The 19,339-nt window shown below is 42.8% G+C and overlaps 1 protein-coding gene across 8 annotated transcripts in view; it reads left to right on the top strand.

The window, feature by feature from the left end:
- The window catches only part of MAGI1 (membrane associated guanylate kinase, WW and PDZ domain containing 1), a 632,528-nt gene extending 617,004 nt beyond the window's left edge, over positions 1–15,524 (top strand). For 7 of the 8 annotated variants that reach the window (XM_039240070.1, XM_039240064.1, XM_039240069.1 and 4 more), the window contains 5 exons: positions 3,659–3,752; positions 3,921–3,981; positions 4,946–5,089; positions 7,875–8,013; positions 11,934–15,524. In XM_039240070.1, coding sequence (XP_039096001.1) covers positions 3,659–3,752; positions 3,921–3,981; positions 4,946–5,089; positions 7,875–8,013; positions 11,934–12,673 — 1,178 coding nt within the window. In that variant the 3' untranslated portion in view covers positions 12,674–15,524. Of the gene's footprint in view, positions 1–3,658; positions 3,753–3,920; positions 3,982–4,945; positions 5,090–7,874; positions 8,014–10,077; positions 10,167–11,933 lie in introns of all 8 variants that reach the window. The other variant, XM_039240068.1, reaches the window with a different exon arrangement.
- The last annotated feature ends 3,815 nt before the right edge of the window (positions 15,525–19,339 follow it).

Genomic DNA, 19,339 nt, shown 5'->3' with positions numbered 1-19,339 from the left:
GAGACATGATTGCCATGGAAAGTGTAGGCATATCCATTGTCATTCCTCTGGGAGACTGAAGTAGGTGTAAACACTGTTTAATAAAGGATGTAGGATATTTGCCGGAATTTATCATAAAAATAGCCAATCTGTCCTTCTGCCTTTCAGTTTTAAAAGTCACATACATTGACATCCCTTCCTAATACTGTGCTGGCATGTGCTTTTTTGTCAGGCCCTCGTTATATGGGGCAAATATTGCTTTGGAGTGGAGCTATAGATTTGTGATAATGGGCCTCATCCCTGTAATTTACAAAACTTGAGAGAATTTCAGCACAAACTCTTGGTTTAATTCTAGATGAAGACTTAAAAGTTTAATTAAATGAGTGTAACTCTTGATATTTAAGAAGCATTTTGAAAATCCAGAGCATGCTAAAAATTATTTCAGTGCTCAGAGGATGGCCCTAAAACCCAGACTCAAAGCAGGATATTTTACATTTTAATTAACCTGTGATAGTTGGTGGTATTTATGCAATAAAATAAAGGTGCTTACCAATTAGATACGATTTCCTTGATACTAACAATTGGTATCAACAGTTATGTGTTGATACCAACACATAATTCCTTTACACATGAAAATAAGACTCTCTGGATGACTTTGGACGTTGTACCTGCCTTTCCTGAGCCTCAGTGTTTCCATCTGTAAAGTGGGGTACTAATTGAACCTATTTCATTGAGTACTAAGAATAAAATGGGGTAGTGCAAGCAGAAATGGACTTAGCACGGTCTTTGGCACATCGTAAATGATGAAGAAATGGTGGTGATTCATAGATTTAAGAAACCTAGCAATCGGAAGAAATTCCCCTAGCTCAAATAAGCATTTGCATATAAATGTTAATTTTTTAAATGCTTAAAGTTAATCTTCAACTCAAAACAGATTTGCATATAAATATGCAGAAAATAGCAAATGAAGGATAGGAAGATTAATAAAAGAATTCTATTTATATGTGTTTTGAGTGATTATCTGTCATCTCATCAAATCATGAAAGCAGCAAGGAAAAAAAAAAAAAATTTCAGAACGGGATCTGATCTGCTTAGAAAAACCCCAGCTACGAAAAACACAAGAACTCGAAAGGGAAGTCCTGCACAGTTCAGTAATTATAATCATTTTAATTACAAGGAAATGTTCTTTTTGGTATCTTGATTATGATTTCCCCGTGGCCCGAACAATCTTGAGATTTCCCAGAGAGTTTCCATAAAATTAATTACAATGCGATGAGCAATATAAAGTTGTTTTAAAGGACCAATACATGTGTTGATGAAATTTCTGGGGCATCCTGTTGACAGGCAGTGCAGTTTCTTAGCCCATTGTTCTCACACAGTGGCCGTACTTGATGGCGTATCATGTAGATTTATCACCTGGGTTATGCCAGTTAACTGCACTCATAAAAATGTACCAATAAGGTGCTTTTAATATTGCGATAACAGTAATAAATACATGCCCCCAATCAAAAATACGGGAATCATCTTTTGTATGGTTTTTATGTGCCACGCCCTATCCCCAGCATTTTCCTCTCATTAATCTTTGCACTAATTTCTGAGATACTTCTGTTACAGTGCATGTACAGAAGAGAAAACTGAAGCACAGGAAGTCTAAGTGACTTTGCGTAAGTCCCAGCTGGTAAATTGCAGAGCTGGGGGTGCACGCGGCCAAACAGTCTGAGTCTGGAATCTGACCTCCTAACCATTTTGCTAAGTTGCCTCCCATTAAGCCTGAGAAACACCACCTCCCAGTCCAAGGGGATTGCAAGGCGTATAGGCTTAGTAAAGCCTATGAGGATGCTCAGAGAACAAAGCACAGATGCACACAAAAACATCGCCCTCTGTTCCACCCATTATTTCTTACCCTTCAATGACAGGCTCCTTTCCCTCAGAATCTGTAGAAACAGTGGTTAAAACGGACTATGGGTAACTTGTCCTAAAACATGAATTGGATTCACATTACAGTTTACTTGATCTAGTTACATTTTCATATTAATCTTGTGCCTTAACTATGGGAACCACGGGCTCTATGGCTGAAATATGTACTGTTAATTCAACTTTCTCATTTTACAGAGAGTTTAACTTACGTTCCCACAGTCACAAGTGAAAAAAGCAGAGGTGGTAGCTAGGGTCATAAGTAGAGTAAAGGTATTGACTGTTTACTCTATGTCAGGTCCTATACTAAGCTTTTCAAATACTTTTATCAAAGAGAAGGGCATTCTGTCATCACCCCCCTTCTATCAGATGAGCAAAATAAGGCAAACGGCTAATGAGTGGGGAAAGGGGGATTGGATCTCAAGCCCGTGACTTTAAAACTATGTGTATCCAGACCCAAGCTGATTAATATCCTTAGGAAGTTAAAATGGAGGATAGACCACAGTCATTGGGATTTCTGGGAGGTACTGTCCCTCAGGACTGCAGTGGGGGGATCGATTCCAGGTGTCCCAGGTGGGAACACTTAACACATTTTCCCATAGAAAACTTTGCTACACATGACGGGCAGGGATATGTATTCTGAAAGCATTAGGATGCCTACTATGAAGATAGGACTCCTAGAAACTTGTAGGCTGTATATTGCACATGATGAATTAAATAGGCATTCATAGCCTGATCTTAGGCTAATTCATAGCCTAACCACCACATGTCATATTTTCTTGATGAGAAAATTGACGCCAGGTTCTAAATAGTCAAACTAAAATTAAATACTAAAAGTACAACTTGCTCATAGCTGCTTGCTCTCTGCCTTGATCGTAACGGAGAAATAATTAGTAAAAGAATATATAATCATCACTAGATAAGTGATTACATTTTAACGTTTGCATGTTGGTGTGCAGTCTGTAGGGCATGCTTCTGAGCGTTTTCAAATTCTGGATCTCCACACTTCTAGAGATTAATGAAGTTGCTTGTGAATGTGGTTAGTGGAGAAGAAAGTCAATTTACCTAAGAATATCATTACATTCATTACGTTAGGGTGGCTTCATGATTTATACAACTTATATTTACAAACTCTGGCTCTAACCAATGCAAGTTTTAAAATTAATTTTTCATCAGTAATTCTAGATGAGTTCTGTGTAGAAGTCTACATTACATTTTCAGTTGTGCTTCATTAAAAGCACTGGGGAAGAAGGTAGATGTGTGTGTGTGTGTGTGTAGTTAACAAGGTGTTAGCACACTTCTGATTGTAATATTCGCATGAGGAAATCAAGCGGACTCTACTAAATATTGCTGATAAATTGCAGGAAACATTAATAGAGACCTTTATTATTAGCCTGTCAGATTCCCGGGAAGTCACACTGCCGGCGTGTGGCAGTGTTTTGATGCGACTGCCATTGTTAAGTGTCAGGGAGGGAGAGACACTTCCCTTGGTTCCATTTTTAGGGAAGCATTTTCTGGGGCCAACATTTCAGTTCATTTGCGGGGATCTTGGTTGGGAGGAGGGTAATGGGGGCATACGTGGCTCACATCGTAGATCTTAGAATGGGTCTTCAAACTCTTCTCTCGGAATTCGAGTCAGAGCTGTTTCAAACAGTGACAGGGAGACCAGACTTTTCATTCAGATGTGGGACTTCTGCGTACCTCTCAGTTGGGATGATCTCTTCTCAGGGGCCGTCATTCTGTTCCGCTCTGTCTCTCCCCGCAGAGTCCTCAAATGCCACTTTGCTGACCAACGCAGAGAAGATTGCCACCATCACGACCACGCACGCCCCTTCTCAGCAAGGGGCCCAGGACACCAGGTCAGGCATCACGTTGGTCGCTTTTGTTAGTTTTAAGGGAAGAAAACTAACTCCTGGCCTCATCCTTGACTTTTTTGTTAAGAACAGTCAACTCATCCTTGATTTTTTTTTCCTTTTCTTCAGTTTCCCCGTGGTTTGCTTTTACATTTATTTCTCTCCCTTTGGCAGGAATACCACCAAACCAAAGCCGGAATCGCAGTTTGAGTTCAAAGCACCCCAGGCAACACAGGTGAGGGACATTCTTCTTGTTTTCTCTGTTTGCTTAGTACATTTCCTTCCAACTTCCTGAAGCTATTTTTATGAGATATCTTTTATAAGGTCCCCCCAATTAAAATAAATAACCCTTTGTGAGAGTACGTACTAAATATGAGCTCACATCTAGCTGTCTAAGAAACGACATTTTATGTTACTACCTTGGAAAGGTATTCATTCCTAGATATCCTTTTCTAGGCGGAGAAAAACAAACAAAATAAAAACCTACACTTGTCTCAAGGACTGACCATCAGAGAAAGAGCAAAACTGCAAATCTCCTCTCTTGGTATTGGTAACTGCATTTATGCCAAGAAGTGTCTTTGTTAAGGTGTTTCCCAGACTTGGGAATTTCACGTGAGCCCAGCAGAGCTCACTACCTGTCCCACAGTGTGGTAAGACAGGATGCACTAACATGCAGGTGAAGGAAATCTGGGGGAGACTGGGAACTGGAACGTTAAATGCGTTCATTTTTACCGGCCTTCTCAGAGCCTTTGGTATTCCATTCATGCTTCTCCTCAGTCTGACCGGGAAGCATTCCCCAGAGAGAAGGAGGTCGCTATAGGCTTCCTAGTCCTAACACTGCTGCCGTTTTCCAGGCACGCTGCAGGGAGGCTGACCATTCATTCAGTCCTGTGCAGAATGGTAGCCTATAATGGATTTTCCCACCATAAATACGTTCTGTGGCCTCACTGATGAAATTCCAAGACCTGCGTGTTGGTATGCAGTCTGCGGGCACACTCTTAAATGTCTTCAAATCCTGCATCTCCAAACATGTAACATGAATGAATATTAACAGTTGAGAATCACCAAAAGAGGGATAGAGACGGTGCCTTTTTGTCAAATCACAATTTCAGAGAATATGTGGGAAGAGATGGGAAGAAGAAATATGTGTGGATAGACGTTCTCCCCTGAATAATTGCATTTCATTTTTTTTTAAATAGGAGCAAGATTTTTACACTGTGGAACTAGAGAGAGGAGCCAAGGGATTTGGCTTCAGTCTTCGAGGAGGCCGAGAATATAACATGGACCTGTATGTTCTGCGCTTAGCAGAGGACGGTCCAGCAGAAAGGTGTGGAAAGATGAGGGTAAGTGGGAAGAGGAGTCTGGACAAATAAGTCATCTGCAGCGCCTTTTTGACACTATGGCTAGAACCTTCTTGTTCCTGAGAACCACACTTCATACTGCTTTCAGAACACTGTGAATGCTTGACTCCCACCCTAGCGTAAATTTCTCCCTAGAGCATAGATGATGGTAACTGCTGAAGTTAGGTGAGCGCTTTTGATTCTTCAGGATGGAATGAAGAATTGGAATTATTTGCAATCTTACTGAAGTACATACTTTCTCAGGCTTGTGTCCATAGCCCTTAATCTCCGATGGTGGGCACGTCCCTTCACAGCAAATCCTAGGTATCCCAGGATGCTTAGAGGGCAGGAAGCCCAGGTGGTCTTGTAAGCTCTGGGTGGTGCGCTCCATCCAGTCACCTGCTAGTCACCAGGTGTCTTACCCTAGCCTCGGGAGCGGTCACCTCTGCCTCAGGAAAGGCCCCGCATCTCCGTGGCGAGAATATTCACAGTTGCTCCATAGTAGTCAGAGCTGAACATTGTAAATATACACATGCCAAAGGATCACTCTCTTCTTTCCAGAAATCTAATATCTGTTACTGTGTATGCATGTACCTTCCTGGGGGGATTGGATGGTTTAAAAAATATTCTCTCTATGGATAAGTGACTAGATTGAAGCGTATGCATAGGGAGCAGTTTGCTACAAATGAAGGGAAATCAAGAATGTCAGGTCAGGAAAGGAATAAAGTGCATGAAATTGGTCCAGAGCAGAAAGAGGGAAAAAAGTGACCAAACATAGGGCACTTAATATTTGTGTATAAGGCATAATCTTGCTTTTTAAATTTCTTCAGATTGAATTCTAATGAACATTTTTAAAATGTCTATTTATTCTTGAGAGAGGGAGACAGACAGAGATGGAGAATCCTAAGCAGGCTCTGCTCTGTCAGCATGGAACCCACCATGGGGCTCAAACTCCCCAGCTGTGAGATCATGAGCTGAGCTGAAATCAAGAGTCAGATGCTTAACCAACTGAGCCACTTAGATGCCCCTTTGAGCGTTTTTTTTTTCTTTAGATTGAGAAAGTAGACCAGGCATATGGCTATAAAAAATTAGACAGTGAAAAACAGCACATAGTAAAAATATAGGTTCCAGGGTCAAACTATATTACAGTTGCTTGCGTATTCTTTTTCTATGCATATCCATGCACAATTTGTACATATACAAAGGAATATATACATTGTGTATTTTCCTTTTGTTTAAGTTTCACACCCACTGGTTATGCTTTTCCATGTCTTTGCTTACTTCAAAAAAGTTTCTGATTGAATGAAATCTCATTATCATGGTATTTTGTTTAATGCTATATATTCGTAAGACACATTTACAGGTACTGACCAATTTGGTCCTCACACATTAGTAGGAATGAGTTGTTAACATCCCCTTCTACAGATATGAAATTGAGTTCCAGGATGTCAAAGGATTTGAGCAACATCTGGTAGCTAACAAGTGATAGGACTCAAATTCAAGACCTGAAGCTCCAAAGCCAGTGCTTTTCTTCTTCTGCTTTCTGAAAGATAAGTTCCATGAGAACGAGGAGGATCTTGCCTGTCTTGTTCACTGCTTTATCTCCAGTGAGCATGGCTGTGTCCTCATCAGAAAGCTCACTGGGGGAAGCAGTTACTTCTAAGCTCACCACAGCTTAGCTGGCAGGATTCAGTGTCCCTTGGGCTGTCGGCCCTCGCTCTCCTTCATGTCTTTATCTCAGACTCTATAAGGTAGCTCACCACATTCATCAGAGTGAACATGTGAGAGGACAAAAAAAAAAAAAAAGGGCCACGTAAGACAGAAGCCAAAAGTATTTTATAACCTTATCTTTGAACTGACATCATATCACATTTGCTGTATTCTTTTTGTTAGGAACAAGTGACTAATTCCAGCCCACATTCAAAGGGAAGGAGAGGTGCCTTTGTGGCTCACTTAGTGGGGCGGCCTACTTCAGCTCATGTCATGATCTCTCAGTTTGTGAGTTCGAGCCCCACAGTGGGCTCTGTGCTGACAGCTCAGAGCCTGGAGCCTATATCAGATTCTGTGCTTCCCTCTTTCTCTGCCCCTCTCCCACTCATGCTCTATTTCTCTCTCTCTCTGTCTCAAACATAAAAAAAAAAATGTTAAAGGGGGAAGGAGATTACAGAGGATATGAATACAAGGAGGGGAGGGTTTGTGGGGGCATCCTAGAAACTGCCTACCACATCTTCTTTTCCCCCAACAATTAGTATTTTCCTGGGGTGCCTGGGTGGCTCAGTCATTTAAGTGTCTGACTTTGGCTCAGGTCATGATCTCTTGGTTTGCAAGTTTGAGCCCTGCATCGGGGTCTGTGCTGACAGCTCAGAGCCTGGAGCCTGTTTCAGATTCTGTGTCTCCCTCTCTGTCTCTGCCCTCCCTCCCTTGCTCACACTCTATCTCTCTCTCTCTCTCTCTCTCTCTCTCTCTCTCAAAAATAAGCATTAAACATTTTTTAAATTAATATTTCCCTTACTGCTTTATTTTTTTCCCTTAACACTTGCACTTTCTAACCTACGCATTTTTCTCTGATCTCCTTGTTAATTGTCTTTCTCCCATTAGAATTTTCTCTCCATGAGGGCAAAGATTTTTGTTTCTTTCCCTGCTGGATCCTATGCAACAGAAGATTTTTCTGGAATAGCCTCCATCAATACATAGTAAATCATTAAGTGAACGAATTTTACATCCTAGAGCACCTCAACTGGCCGCTGAAGCTCTTTGCGATCTTCTCATTTTGTCCTCTCTTTGGCAGATTGGCGATGAGATCTTAGAGATCAATGGCGAGACCACCAAAAACATGAAGCATTCTCGGGCTATAGAACTGATTAAGAATGGTGGCCGCAGGGTGCGTCTGTTTCTGAAGCGGGGAGACGGCTCCGTACCAGAATATGGTGGGTCAAACTATGAAAACATCCCTTCCTTCCCTGGCATGACTCCATGAATCTGTCTCCAGAGCCACAGCAGGAAAGTCTTTTTGTTTCCCCCTGTTCACCAGTGTCTTACAGCCTTTCGCACCATGTGATTATTTGCCTCGCGTGTTCTGAAATCTCTACACATTTCATCCTCTTGCTTGCTTACGTGGACTGGGACGTGGTCTAAGACAAGATCTTTATAGTCCCCTTTCTGATAATCAGAGAGAACATTCTGTCTAGTCCAACCAAGAGCGAAGGAATGTTTGTTTGAACTGTGCCAAACTGTTTCTCAGATCCAATTGTTAGCACAAAAATGACTATACTCCTTTTCAGAAGCAGGAAAGCAGGTTTCCTGAGTGATATGTTGAGGCACAATTCTCTCTTTCTTTTTTTTTTTTTTTTTTCTTTTCTTTTTTGGTTCCTTGATGTGTTTACTTAAAGAGGCGTGAAATTTTGAGATGATTTGGGGGCCTTGCTCACCTCCGTTATGCTCTGTATATGACACTTGTGCATCCCCTTGCTGGCCCCTACCCCCAATCAGACCACCTGAGCCCACTACTCTAAATCAAACAAAACTGTTGATATATTAGCCATATGTTTTTAGCTGAAAAAGGATGAAATAGATTCCCAGTGCTCATCATGAGGGAAACATGTTACTATACCTTTCCTATGGGGAAAGCCAGGTTATACATAGAGTTCCTTTGTCATACGTGTAGACATGATTTGAGTAAACAGCAGTGATCTTTACATAGCTTAGTGTTCTAATGGCAAAATGCTGTATTTTATAAGTATGTCCTATTTATTTGAGAGTCTTGTTTAAAATAAAAAATTTAAAAAAAAAAAAAGCTATGCCCTAGATGTAGGGCTTTTCTTCCCAACCAAAGGTCTACAGAAGTTTCTATAGAAACTGTGATTGAATGGTCCCCATATACGTTGGTCCCCTTTATTAGGGATTGATCTGTTATCACCCTCTTTTCTGGAAGTCATTCTGCACAATTCCCAGTTGATTTTGGACCTGATCAGGTCCTTAATTGAGATGCAGCTCAAAGAAAAGGAGAACTCCTTTGAAGGACAGTCTCTCCAGGTGTTGGACACTCATACAGGTGTAAATACGAGGGGCCCAAGGTGGGGGGAGGGGGGTAATCCGATGAGGCCCCTTGAGACAAGGCCACCCACAGGGGAGGTGTTGTGACAACATTAAGACGTCACAGCTGTGCACTGTGCTCAGCCTCTGACCGTAGGTGTATCAATGCCACTGAAACTGTGTAACATCATCTTCCTTTTCTGTCTTCCCTATGCTTCTGTTGGATGTGGTATTTCATTTGAGAATCATCGTCAGTAACCTGTGTACCTTCTCAAAACCTATGTCTGTTGCACTGAGGATGAAAATCCGACACTAACAAATGTTCTTTGGGCTAAAAATAAAGATCCTTTAAATACTCACTTTTCCAAGAAGGGTTGAACATCCCAGAGTTGTGCTGCTGTAATGTCTCCACGCGTCATTTGGACTAAATCTCTCGAATTCTATCGATTAGAGTCACAAATGGGTTATAATATGTTAAGTTCCAATATTTTTCTGACATGATTGGAACCTGCTTCTCTGTGAGGCTATTTTTGTAATGAGTTTTTTGTACTTAATTTAACTGCCGCGGTCTTCGGGTGGGGGGAGGGAGGGACCTCTGGTCGTCTGTTGTTTATTGTTAATGCACTCCTCGATGCCAGCTTGTCACTGTTCCAGTTGTTTGAAAAAAAAAAAAAAAAGAAAAGAAAAAGAAAAAAGGATGCATCCATTGTCTGGGTTCCTGAGTCACCTTATATGGCTGTCTGAAAAATGTCACTGTTCCGATTGCGGTCTCTGCAGCCTTATTTGAGTGTTGCCTTAGACTGTCTGACTGGACAAATAAACTCTTTGCCCCATGTTAACAAATGCAGATTTTTTTTTCTTTCCTCTGTGTTATAGGGAATCTAAATGTTCAACTTTTTCTCTTTCTCTCTTTCTCTTTCTGTCTGACTGTTCTTGGTGCTGGGCCCTCCCTTCTACAGCGATGATACCTCCCAATATCGCTGCATGTATGAGAAATGAAAAGCTCGGGGAGGCTTGCTTCTACCTTATGGGCCATAATCAAACTACGGTTTGTAGCTCAATCAATACTAGGTGTTTCTGTGCTGTGGCCTAATTTCCTCATTGCTTCTGCTTAGCTCTATTTTGATATGTTTGGCAATTCATTCTGAGCACCCTGCGTTCTTTGAATTGTAAGTACACCGCTGACCCCTATTGAAGTCTTGCTCTCCCTTGTCTTAAAAGTAGGTGTCAGAAAGCCCAAGGTTAGATTTGTGAGAGTGATCTAATAAGCACCTTCCCTGACCCAGATCTCAAAACGATTCCATAAGCTCCCGCTTGTGTTAATTCTAATACCCAGCCTCCAGAAAGGACAAACCTCCTACCACAGAGCCCTCCCGTCGGTCAGTCAGGCTTTGTTAGACAGAGGGACGACATTTTTCCGCTCCGCCCGTTATCACTCGGGAAACTCCAGCCCAGGGTCCAAATCTCCCGTCCACGGCCTGTTTTTTCAGTGAAGTTTCACTGGCCCATAGCCACGCCCATTTCTCGTAGGTGTCCTCGCCCACTGCTTTTACACTGTAGCTGCAGTTGGGTAGTTATGACAAACTATGCAGCCGGCAAAGCCAAAAATACCTACTCTCCGGGCCTATACAGAAAATTTACAAACCCTGCTTTAGGCTACATTCCTGTTTTCACTGAAGCCCACCCTAGGCTTCCACACGGCAGCACGTCGTACAACGTGTATGACTTAACTGTTGGCGGCAACAGAGCACCCCTGCTTTGAAAAGAGCTTTCCTAACTTCAGGATGCTACCTAAAACATTTCGCTGTGCCATTTCTAATCGTTTAAAAATAAATAGGAGCCCTCATGGGCTGCTCTGCTCTAAAATCTATAGGATGCCTTGATGTTGTAAGAAGCAGTCCGGTGACCTCACGGCACCCAGATGCCGTTCAGGCTGCCTTGTGTGGTCAGTACTTAGGAAAGTACCTCTAATGAAAGATTTCATCTGCACCCCATTTAATGTCAGCGTCTCTTCCACTCCCTTTCATTTGTCAGGAAACTCTACATTTTAAAAATAATTTCTTAAGCAACACAAAATTTTAGAGAAAAATAGTGAAAAAACTTCCAGCCATCAACATCTAGCTGTGTCACCTCTATAATCCCTTTGCCCGACACCCTCTTTTGTTTTTTTTTAAAGAGAAGAGTTTTAAAACGGAAGTACACTTTGCATGCAGTACAACGCATAAAGCTTGAATGTACAGCATAGGCTTTTTTGTTTGTTTGTTTAACCTGTATATACACCCATTTAATTCCCCTGATAAAAATATAGACTCCCCAGAAAGTTCCCTCATGCCCTTCCAGGTCAGTAACCTAGATTACTTTCAAGCAAGTTAAAATAAGTATTCTTTAGAGAAAAGAATGTTTTCTATGTGGGTGCTGGGGGGAGGGGGAAGGGTGGGCAGGGGGAAGGGGTTCGTGGGTGGGGAGAGCAGAGCAAGAGACAGTTAAGGTGGGGACGTTCTGATACTGGTAGATAACCTGTCTGGGCGGTGCCTTTCAAGACGGGATCCATGACCCCATGACCGATGGCTGCGAGCTCCTTAATGATGTCTGTCCTGAGCGCAGCCAACAGCAGCTGGCGGCCGAAAGCCACGTGAACTGAGCCCGTAACCCTGGGTGGTTGCAGTTACTGTTAACCGGGATTCCCTTGGCTTTGGCTCTGGCCGCTTTACCAGCTAGCTGTCCGGTTGTAGTGACTCATGAGAGCGCGGGTGTGGGGACAGGCGCCGCGGGCCCTGCGTACCAAACTGTGGCTGTCCTCTGTTTTCCCCGGCAGACCCCAGCAGCGACCGCCTCGGCCCCGCCGCCGCCGCCCCCGGTGCACAAGGGGTTCCGGAAGTGAGGTCCGCGCCCCCCGACCGCCGACCGCATCCGTCATTGGAGTCCAGTTACCCACCCGACCTTCACAAATCATCACAGCATGGGGAAAAGCGGGCACACGCGAGAGACCCGAAAGGCAGCAGAGAGTATACCAGACACCCCAATGAGCATCACACATGGAACGGAACTTCTAGAAAACCCGACAGCGGGGCTTGCCGACCCAAGGACCGGGCAGCGGAGGGACGGAGAGAGGCACCCCCCGAGCGGCTGGTGACCAACGGCCCCAAGAGGAGGTCCCCGGAGAATCGCCGAGAAGGCACCCGCAGCGCGGACACCACGCTGGAGAGGAGGGAGAGGCATGAGAAGAGACGCGAGCTGTCCCCGGAGCGGAGGCGCGAGCGCTCGCCCACCCGCAGGAGGGACAGCTCGCCCAGCCGCCGCAGGCGCTCCCTGGAGCGACTCTTGGATCACAAACGGTCCCCGGAGCGGAGGAGAGCGGGCTCGCCCGAGCGCAGGGCCAAGTCCACCGAGCGCAGGCGCGAGCGGTCCCTGGAGACCAGCAGCAGGGAGGACAGGGTCAGCCACCGAGCGCGGGAAGAGCCCAGTGGGAAAGGGGACGCCGGCCGAAGCTCCCGACACGCCCCCGAGCAGAGAAGGCGACCTTACAAAGAATGTAGCACCGACCTCAGTATCTGAGACTCGGAGGCGCATCCCAACCTTTACCGTGTCAAAGGTTCTCACAGGAAGGTCACAAACCTGAAATATTTTAGTTTCTTACCTTGAGGAAGCGCCCGACACCCGATGATCCTATAATAGCAACAAACGTTTTATGCATTTGAAATCTTATAAGAAAAAAAAAATATATATATATATATGAAGTGTTGTGCCTGATGTATAATATTAAAGAAAGTATTTTTAAATGCATACTTTTTTGGAGATTATTTGCCAAATGCCACCCCAAAGGGATATAAATTTTGTTTCTACGTAAACTGTAGAGTTGTCAAGAATCGTTCCCTTGTGGGGGGCATTCTTTTTCTCTCCTGGTTAAATAGGGCTGTTGATCATTTTCTCTAAAGGAAATTATTGATTAAGTTTAATTAATTTGATGTAGATTGTTGTGTAGTGATGTAGTGCTATACTGTAGTTAGGAGTTTTTCTTTTAAAAAAAAAGAGCAAAAAGGCAAAAGTTATATTTGTAGAAGCTGAGGACTCTTTGGGATGGATTAGGATTGCCAATGATTCTAAAATTAAACTGTATGAAGAGACTACTATTGCAAATGAAGGATATTTATAGCTAAACTACACAGCACAAAGAAGCGTTCCCTTCTCGAGTCATAGTTGGTTCGGAAAACAGTCTGTACTCTCCCTGGTCATAGAAAGGTGCAGAGAGGAGAAGGTTGGCCGCCATTACCCAGACGTAGCCCAAGCACAGAGAGATGGTCACGTCCATTAGCATCGTCAACACCTGATACGATCTCATTAAGGCAGTGCCATCACGGCTCTGCTCAACTACCAGAAGGTAGTTGTCTGATTGGAGGCTGAATAGTGGATAGAATGGGGGACAATGTGCCCAGCACAAGGGAACCGTGAGAATCCTCAAAAGAGAAAGGGAATCCCCCCTGTGAAGCATAAGTCCAAGGTTGCCCTTTACCAAACTGGGGGCAAGGGAAGGAGCGTTGGTGGAAGTTACCTCTCTGTTGGTATTTGTTAAGAAATGAAGGTTGGGGGTGCTTATTCTCAGAAATGCCCATTTCCCTTTGAAACCATAATAGAAGTCTCCAGGATGATTGAAATGGAAAGAAAGACAGAGTCCTAGTGGTTCTAGATTGAGTTGGCAAACCTCTGCCCTCATGACCCTGTCCTTTGAGTCTTTGGACAGCAGAACAAAACATAACAATTTTTCTTTTTAGAATGACCCATTCTTTTGCAGTCCTGCAGAAGGCGTGGTTGGGTCGGCTCGTAGCCCCAGGATGTGGTTGAAATGGATTACTGCCTAGCTGAGCCAAAACGTTTGCTTGTACCTGTTGGGCCATTACAGCAAACCGCTGCTTATGATGCATTGTGTATTTCTGTAGTACTGTTTTGCATTTTCCATACAGACCCACAACTCTGCAAGTCAATCACTGTTGTTCTCATGGTACTGTGTAAGGAATCAAAGAAAAAGGAAAAAAAAATGGAGAAAAAAACCAGCCAGTCATTGTGTGTACAGAGCTGAAAATTGTAATTAATAGAGCCTGTTTAAAAAAATTAAAAAAAAAACAACTGTTGCCTTTTTATCTTGTATAAAAGAGAATTTATGACAAAAAATTTAGCTGTGAGGAATGTGACATGTGTTTATATTTCTGAGTATGGAACAAATCTATTCATTGGGATATATTTTAATGTAATCTAAATCAGGTATGTAAAGCTGTTTTAAACTGGGAGACAATATAAGTAATTCTCTAAAGCTTTAGTTGGTTTGATTATCATCATTTCCTCCACGGTGAGCCTGCTTGTGAATTATTAAGCACTTGTTTTTATTCTCTGTTCTTCACTCATTTCTTGCCGTGTGCTATGGACTTAATGCTCTTTCTGTATTGATGAAAAGCAGTATGTGGGCCAATCTTTTTATAAAACACTATGCATATATAAATATCACATTGTTCATAGCTTTATTTGACTTATGGGTTTATACATAACATAGAATGAGTACCTATAGTTGTGTGGACATGCACAAAACTAGGTCCTTTCCTGAACAGAGACCGTGGACATTCTGTCTCTACAGAGGAGGAAGAGGGTCTGTGACTGCTCTCTTTATTACCCGAGTTTTCCACATGAAGCAAGCCTTGAGCTGTGGCAGTGAGGCGAGGGAGAACACAACTGAATAATGGCATTCTTTTTCATCAGGTTCCTAGGTGCCGACTTGGGGATTTTATCCCTTAGGCTCCACCGCTAGGAATTTCCTCACTATTTCTAGCAAAATCTGTGATGTTAAATGATCAATGCTCTCACTTGTGGTCCAGATTTTTAAATAAATGAAGTCAAGGTAGATTTTTGGGAGTACGTCGTGAAGTTAACAACGTAATGTCTTTCTTGTTGTCAGAGGTGATATTTGACATTTTAAAATCTGTGTGCTAGCCACCTGGTCTTCACCAGTCCATGAGGACTTGGCGTGGCAGTTTCCTCTGACTGCCACACATCAGATTTGCTTTGGAAATATTGTACTGTACAGGGACTATGCATTAAGCAGAAAGATCTAGTTTTCTCTGAACTACTGTAACCTTAGATTGGAGACTGATTCTTGTGAGCCTACTTTCCCTAATCCCCCACTTCATGTAAATGTCTTGATGAGAGATGATGGATGAGTATTTTGTATGATTAAATCAAACCATTGAAGAATTCCCCTCCCACCCATTACACAGTTGATGCCTGAAAGAATGTTGATTGGTGGGAGGGAGGGGGAGAGAACTCAACACCCTACTTGTATTTTTTAAGTTTCTTTTGTGAAAGATTTTTTAATGCATTTTTACTGTAAAAATACATGGAAATGTATGCATTCCATAACCACTATTGCTTCCGGATTGATATGTTTCTTGTCTCTGCGTTGTCTCAGATGTATCAGGGTCAAGTAATCAAGTGAGGGTGTCTGGCTCCAACTCAGTGCAATATCGTGTCATTCTGTTGAAAGGGAAGGAATTATGCCTTTGCAGCAGTAGTGCGGCAACCTGCTACTCAAAGTGTGGTCCCTGGACCACCTGCCTCATCATCACTGGAGAGTGTGTTAAAAATGCAGAATCTCAAAAAAAAAAAAAACCAAAGAAAAAAAAAACGCAGAATCTCAGGCCCACCCTAGACCTACTGAGTCAGACTGTGCCTTTAACAAGACCCTCAGCTAATTCGAATTCACCTGAAGCTTGAACAGCACAATATATCATGGAACCCTGGTAGAACACAAGATAAGCCATGTGCTTCATCGTCCACTAACGGTGATCTTGGAACAAGTTCCTTAACCCCTTCGTAAGCCTCACTTGCCTCTTCAAACAGGCCTATCTCAGAGTTGGTAAGAATAAAATGCAAAGTGCACGCCTCTGGCAATCAGAACAGTCCTCTGTAGGTGACACGATAAACAATTTTCGGGGGGGAGGGGTTGCATCAGGGTGGCTCAGTCGGTTAAGGGTCCAACGTCGGCTCAGGTCGTGATCTCACGGTATGTGAGTTCAAGCCCCGCATCGGGCGCTATCCTGACAGCTCAGAGCCTGGAGCCTGCTTCCAATTCTGTGTCTCCCTTTCTCTCTGCCCCTCCCCTACTCACACTCTGTCTCTCTTTTTTCAAAAATAAACATTAAAAAAATTTTTTTTTTTTGGTGAGGAGGATTTTTGGCCTGGTAGTGGCTGTTCTCTAATTGTCCTGGTGTATTTTCCAGTGAAGAAATCTATTCTCACTTTATTAAAATGAGGAAGAAGGCCTTCTGTTTTAATTCCAAAGCTAATGAGCAGTGTGGCCCATGCTACTTCACAAGCATAACTACACTTTCCGGTGTTGTGAAATATAAAACCAAAATGCTGTGCTGTGAAAATTAAGATGAAAATAATCTGAAAGCACACCTTTTAGAGCTAGAGATGTTTGTGGAGTTAGGCATGAGCCTAACTAGTCCTGTTAGATGTAAAGGCTAACCAATTAGTGAATGGTTTCACAGTGCCCTGGTTGATCATGTCATTTCTGGTAACTTTCCAATTTCCTTCACACATACGTCGTTCCTTTGGTATGACTTAGTAGTTAGGGCTTTCCTATAGAACCTAAGTTCCTGGGCATTCAGAACGGTATTGTGGTTAATAATAGGCCTTCCTATAGTTCATCTCTTTTGCGTATTTTGCTTTATTTTGTCACCAGCATGGTAATTACAGACACTGTTCACTTGTCCGGTATCTCTTTTGTAAAGATGGCACCTGTAAATGGTCCCTGGCTTACCTGATCATTGAAGTTATTTGTAAAGCCCTTACGTCCCACAAGCTCTTTGCCTGCCATAAATAGTCACACTAAAAAGAATGTGCTGTGACTCAATTATAGCTGGATAATATGGCTGGACTTTTCCTGCTGATGGCCAATCGAAGACCACCTTTGATGGTCTGTGTTAATCGTCCAAGGAAGTTCCTCAAGGTGATTTTTCTTATAATCAGGCAACTTCATCAGCATTGAGGATGTTCAGCACAGTAATATTCTACTGCTTTTGAAATATGCTCCTAAGAAAGGAAATGACAAAACTGGATCCTTTCCAACACAGTTATTCGGGGTGTTTTTTGCAGGAACAGGCCCTTTGTGAAAATTGACTAGTTCCACCCGGTGATATGTCCATGCATGGTGCTCTTCAGCAGGAGCTGGAGTAAGGTGGTTTTTCTTCTCTAGTTTAAGTGTTAGATGGATGCTGGGTCCAAATCTCATGATCCTTTCGCAAGCACATGCACTGAAGCAAGGTGGCATTAACAGTAAATACTCAAGTGTCACATGTGACTGCTACCATCTACTCTATCACTGTTCTACCTAACTGGAAAGTCTCCACTGTCACATCCCTTAAGGAAATAAGGACTTGATCTGCACTGCCCGGAACTCTACACCCCTACAAGCACTGTCCTTTTAAGTATATTTGTATCTCAGGGAATAAAGTCTAATCTCAAAGGATCATAGCCTTGAAAATAGCTCAGAAAGGCTGCCTATTCTTACCCGTGTAATAGGACAGGCTTATTACTCTTTAATTCTTCGAACACATAATGAGGACCAGTTCTATGCCATCTCATGATGGGGCTGGAAATAACCTCCTTCCTGGTCTCAGGAATTCATAGCTGGGTGGGAAAAGCAAATACAAATACAAATGAACCACATACCAAGCAGAAGCGTGGGATCCGTGAGAGTAATTAACGGGAGATGTAGCCAAATTGAGAAAGCTTAGAATTCCAGAAGGAAAAGAAAGTGACAAGGGTCTGTTGAAGAGTAACAGAGCCCCTGGGGAGCCCCTGGGGAGCGGGGGAGGGTGAAGGTGGAGGACCAGCTCAGGTTTGAGCTGCAGGAAGATGACCTTGAGCAGTAGGGGCAGTGTTCTGAGGAGGGTGTGAGGCTCTATCCAGCACAGTCCAGGAAGCAACTCCTAGCCTGAAAACTCATTCTAGGTAAGGCAGGATTTCTCAGAGCTGCAAAGTCCCCAGGCCCATGTTTATCGTCCTATTACAAGAATTCGTTTTCTTTCCAGCCTAAGTCCTTCTACCTCCTCTTCACTATGCCTCTGTAAATACCCGCAAAACACCGTGTACCCAATTTCTCGTGTTAAAGGCAATCGTTTACTATTCTACCCGGTTTTCTGAATTTACAAGTTTCCACCATCTTTTTCCTTCAGGACCTGGTTTCAAACCTTGCGATCTTGTTTTCATGTTTTTCTTTCTTTCTTTCTTTCTTTCTTTCTTTCTTTCTTTCTTTCTTTCTTTCTTTCTTTCTTTCTTCTTTCTTTCTCTTCCTCCCTCCTTCCCTCCCTCCCTCCCTTCCTTTTGAGATTAACAAAACTAATTCAGGCTTAATTAAATATTCAAGCATGTCAGGAGAGTCTAAAATAAAAGGTGACGTCATTCCTTACCATCTGTCAATCCCAGTTCAGAGAAGTAACAATTACTAAGAGCTTGGTTCATGACATTTATGATCTTTTTCTATTTGTATATAAATGTATATAGGTATATGCCATTTGAGGGTTTATTTTTATAACAATTTTTTATAAAAAATGGACCATGCAAAAAAAAAAAGTACACACAATTTGAGGCACTGTGCCTTTATCTTTTATATTGTAGACAGTTTTCCATGTTAGACTATATGTGTGTATATGTATATGTAGAATATATATATAATCTCAAATACCTCATTTATTCTATTTCTCTATCCATTCTCTTTCCCTTTCCTCCTGGATTATTCCAATCGCCTCCTTACTTACCTCCCTCCCTTTGTCCTTACCTATCTGAGGACTCTTTTCCACACAGCAGCCAAAGTGATTCTTTGAAAACACCAAGCAAAAGTTCAAAGTCCTGACAATAGGCTATTAGGCTTCTGAGATCCAGCTTCTTTCTCTCTGACCCCTCCTCACCAGTTCCCTTCCAGCCACACTCCAGGCATACTCCCAGCATTCTTAGGGCCTTTGCTCTAGCTGGTTCACAAACTTCTGTCTAGAAAGCTCTTTCCCCAAATATTCATAAACAGCAACTGGATTTCCCTTCTGCCCTTTTCTCCTCCACTGTACTCCCACTTCTGACACCCTGTATCATTTATGTACTTACTTATTGTCTATATGGTTTGTCACCTGTTTCCCGCCTCTAGCATCTGGGCTGACTTTGTGATCATGAAACCTATAG

Source organism: Hyaena hyaena, unplaced genomic scaffold, assembly GCF_003009895.1.
Source record: "Hyaena hyaena isolate Hyena2069 unplaced genomic scaffold, ASM300989v1 scaffold_167, whole genome shotgun sequence".
NCBI lineage: Eukaryota > Metazoa > Chordata > Mammalia > Carnivora > Hyaenidae > Hyaena > Hyaena hyaena.
The sequence above is the reverse complement of the archived record's forward strand: the minus strand, read 5'-3'. Positions and strand labels throughout refer to the sequence as shown.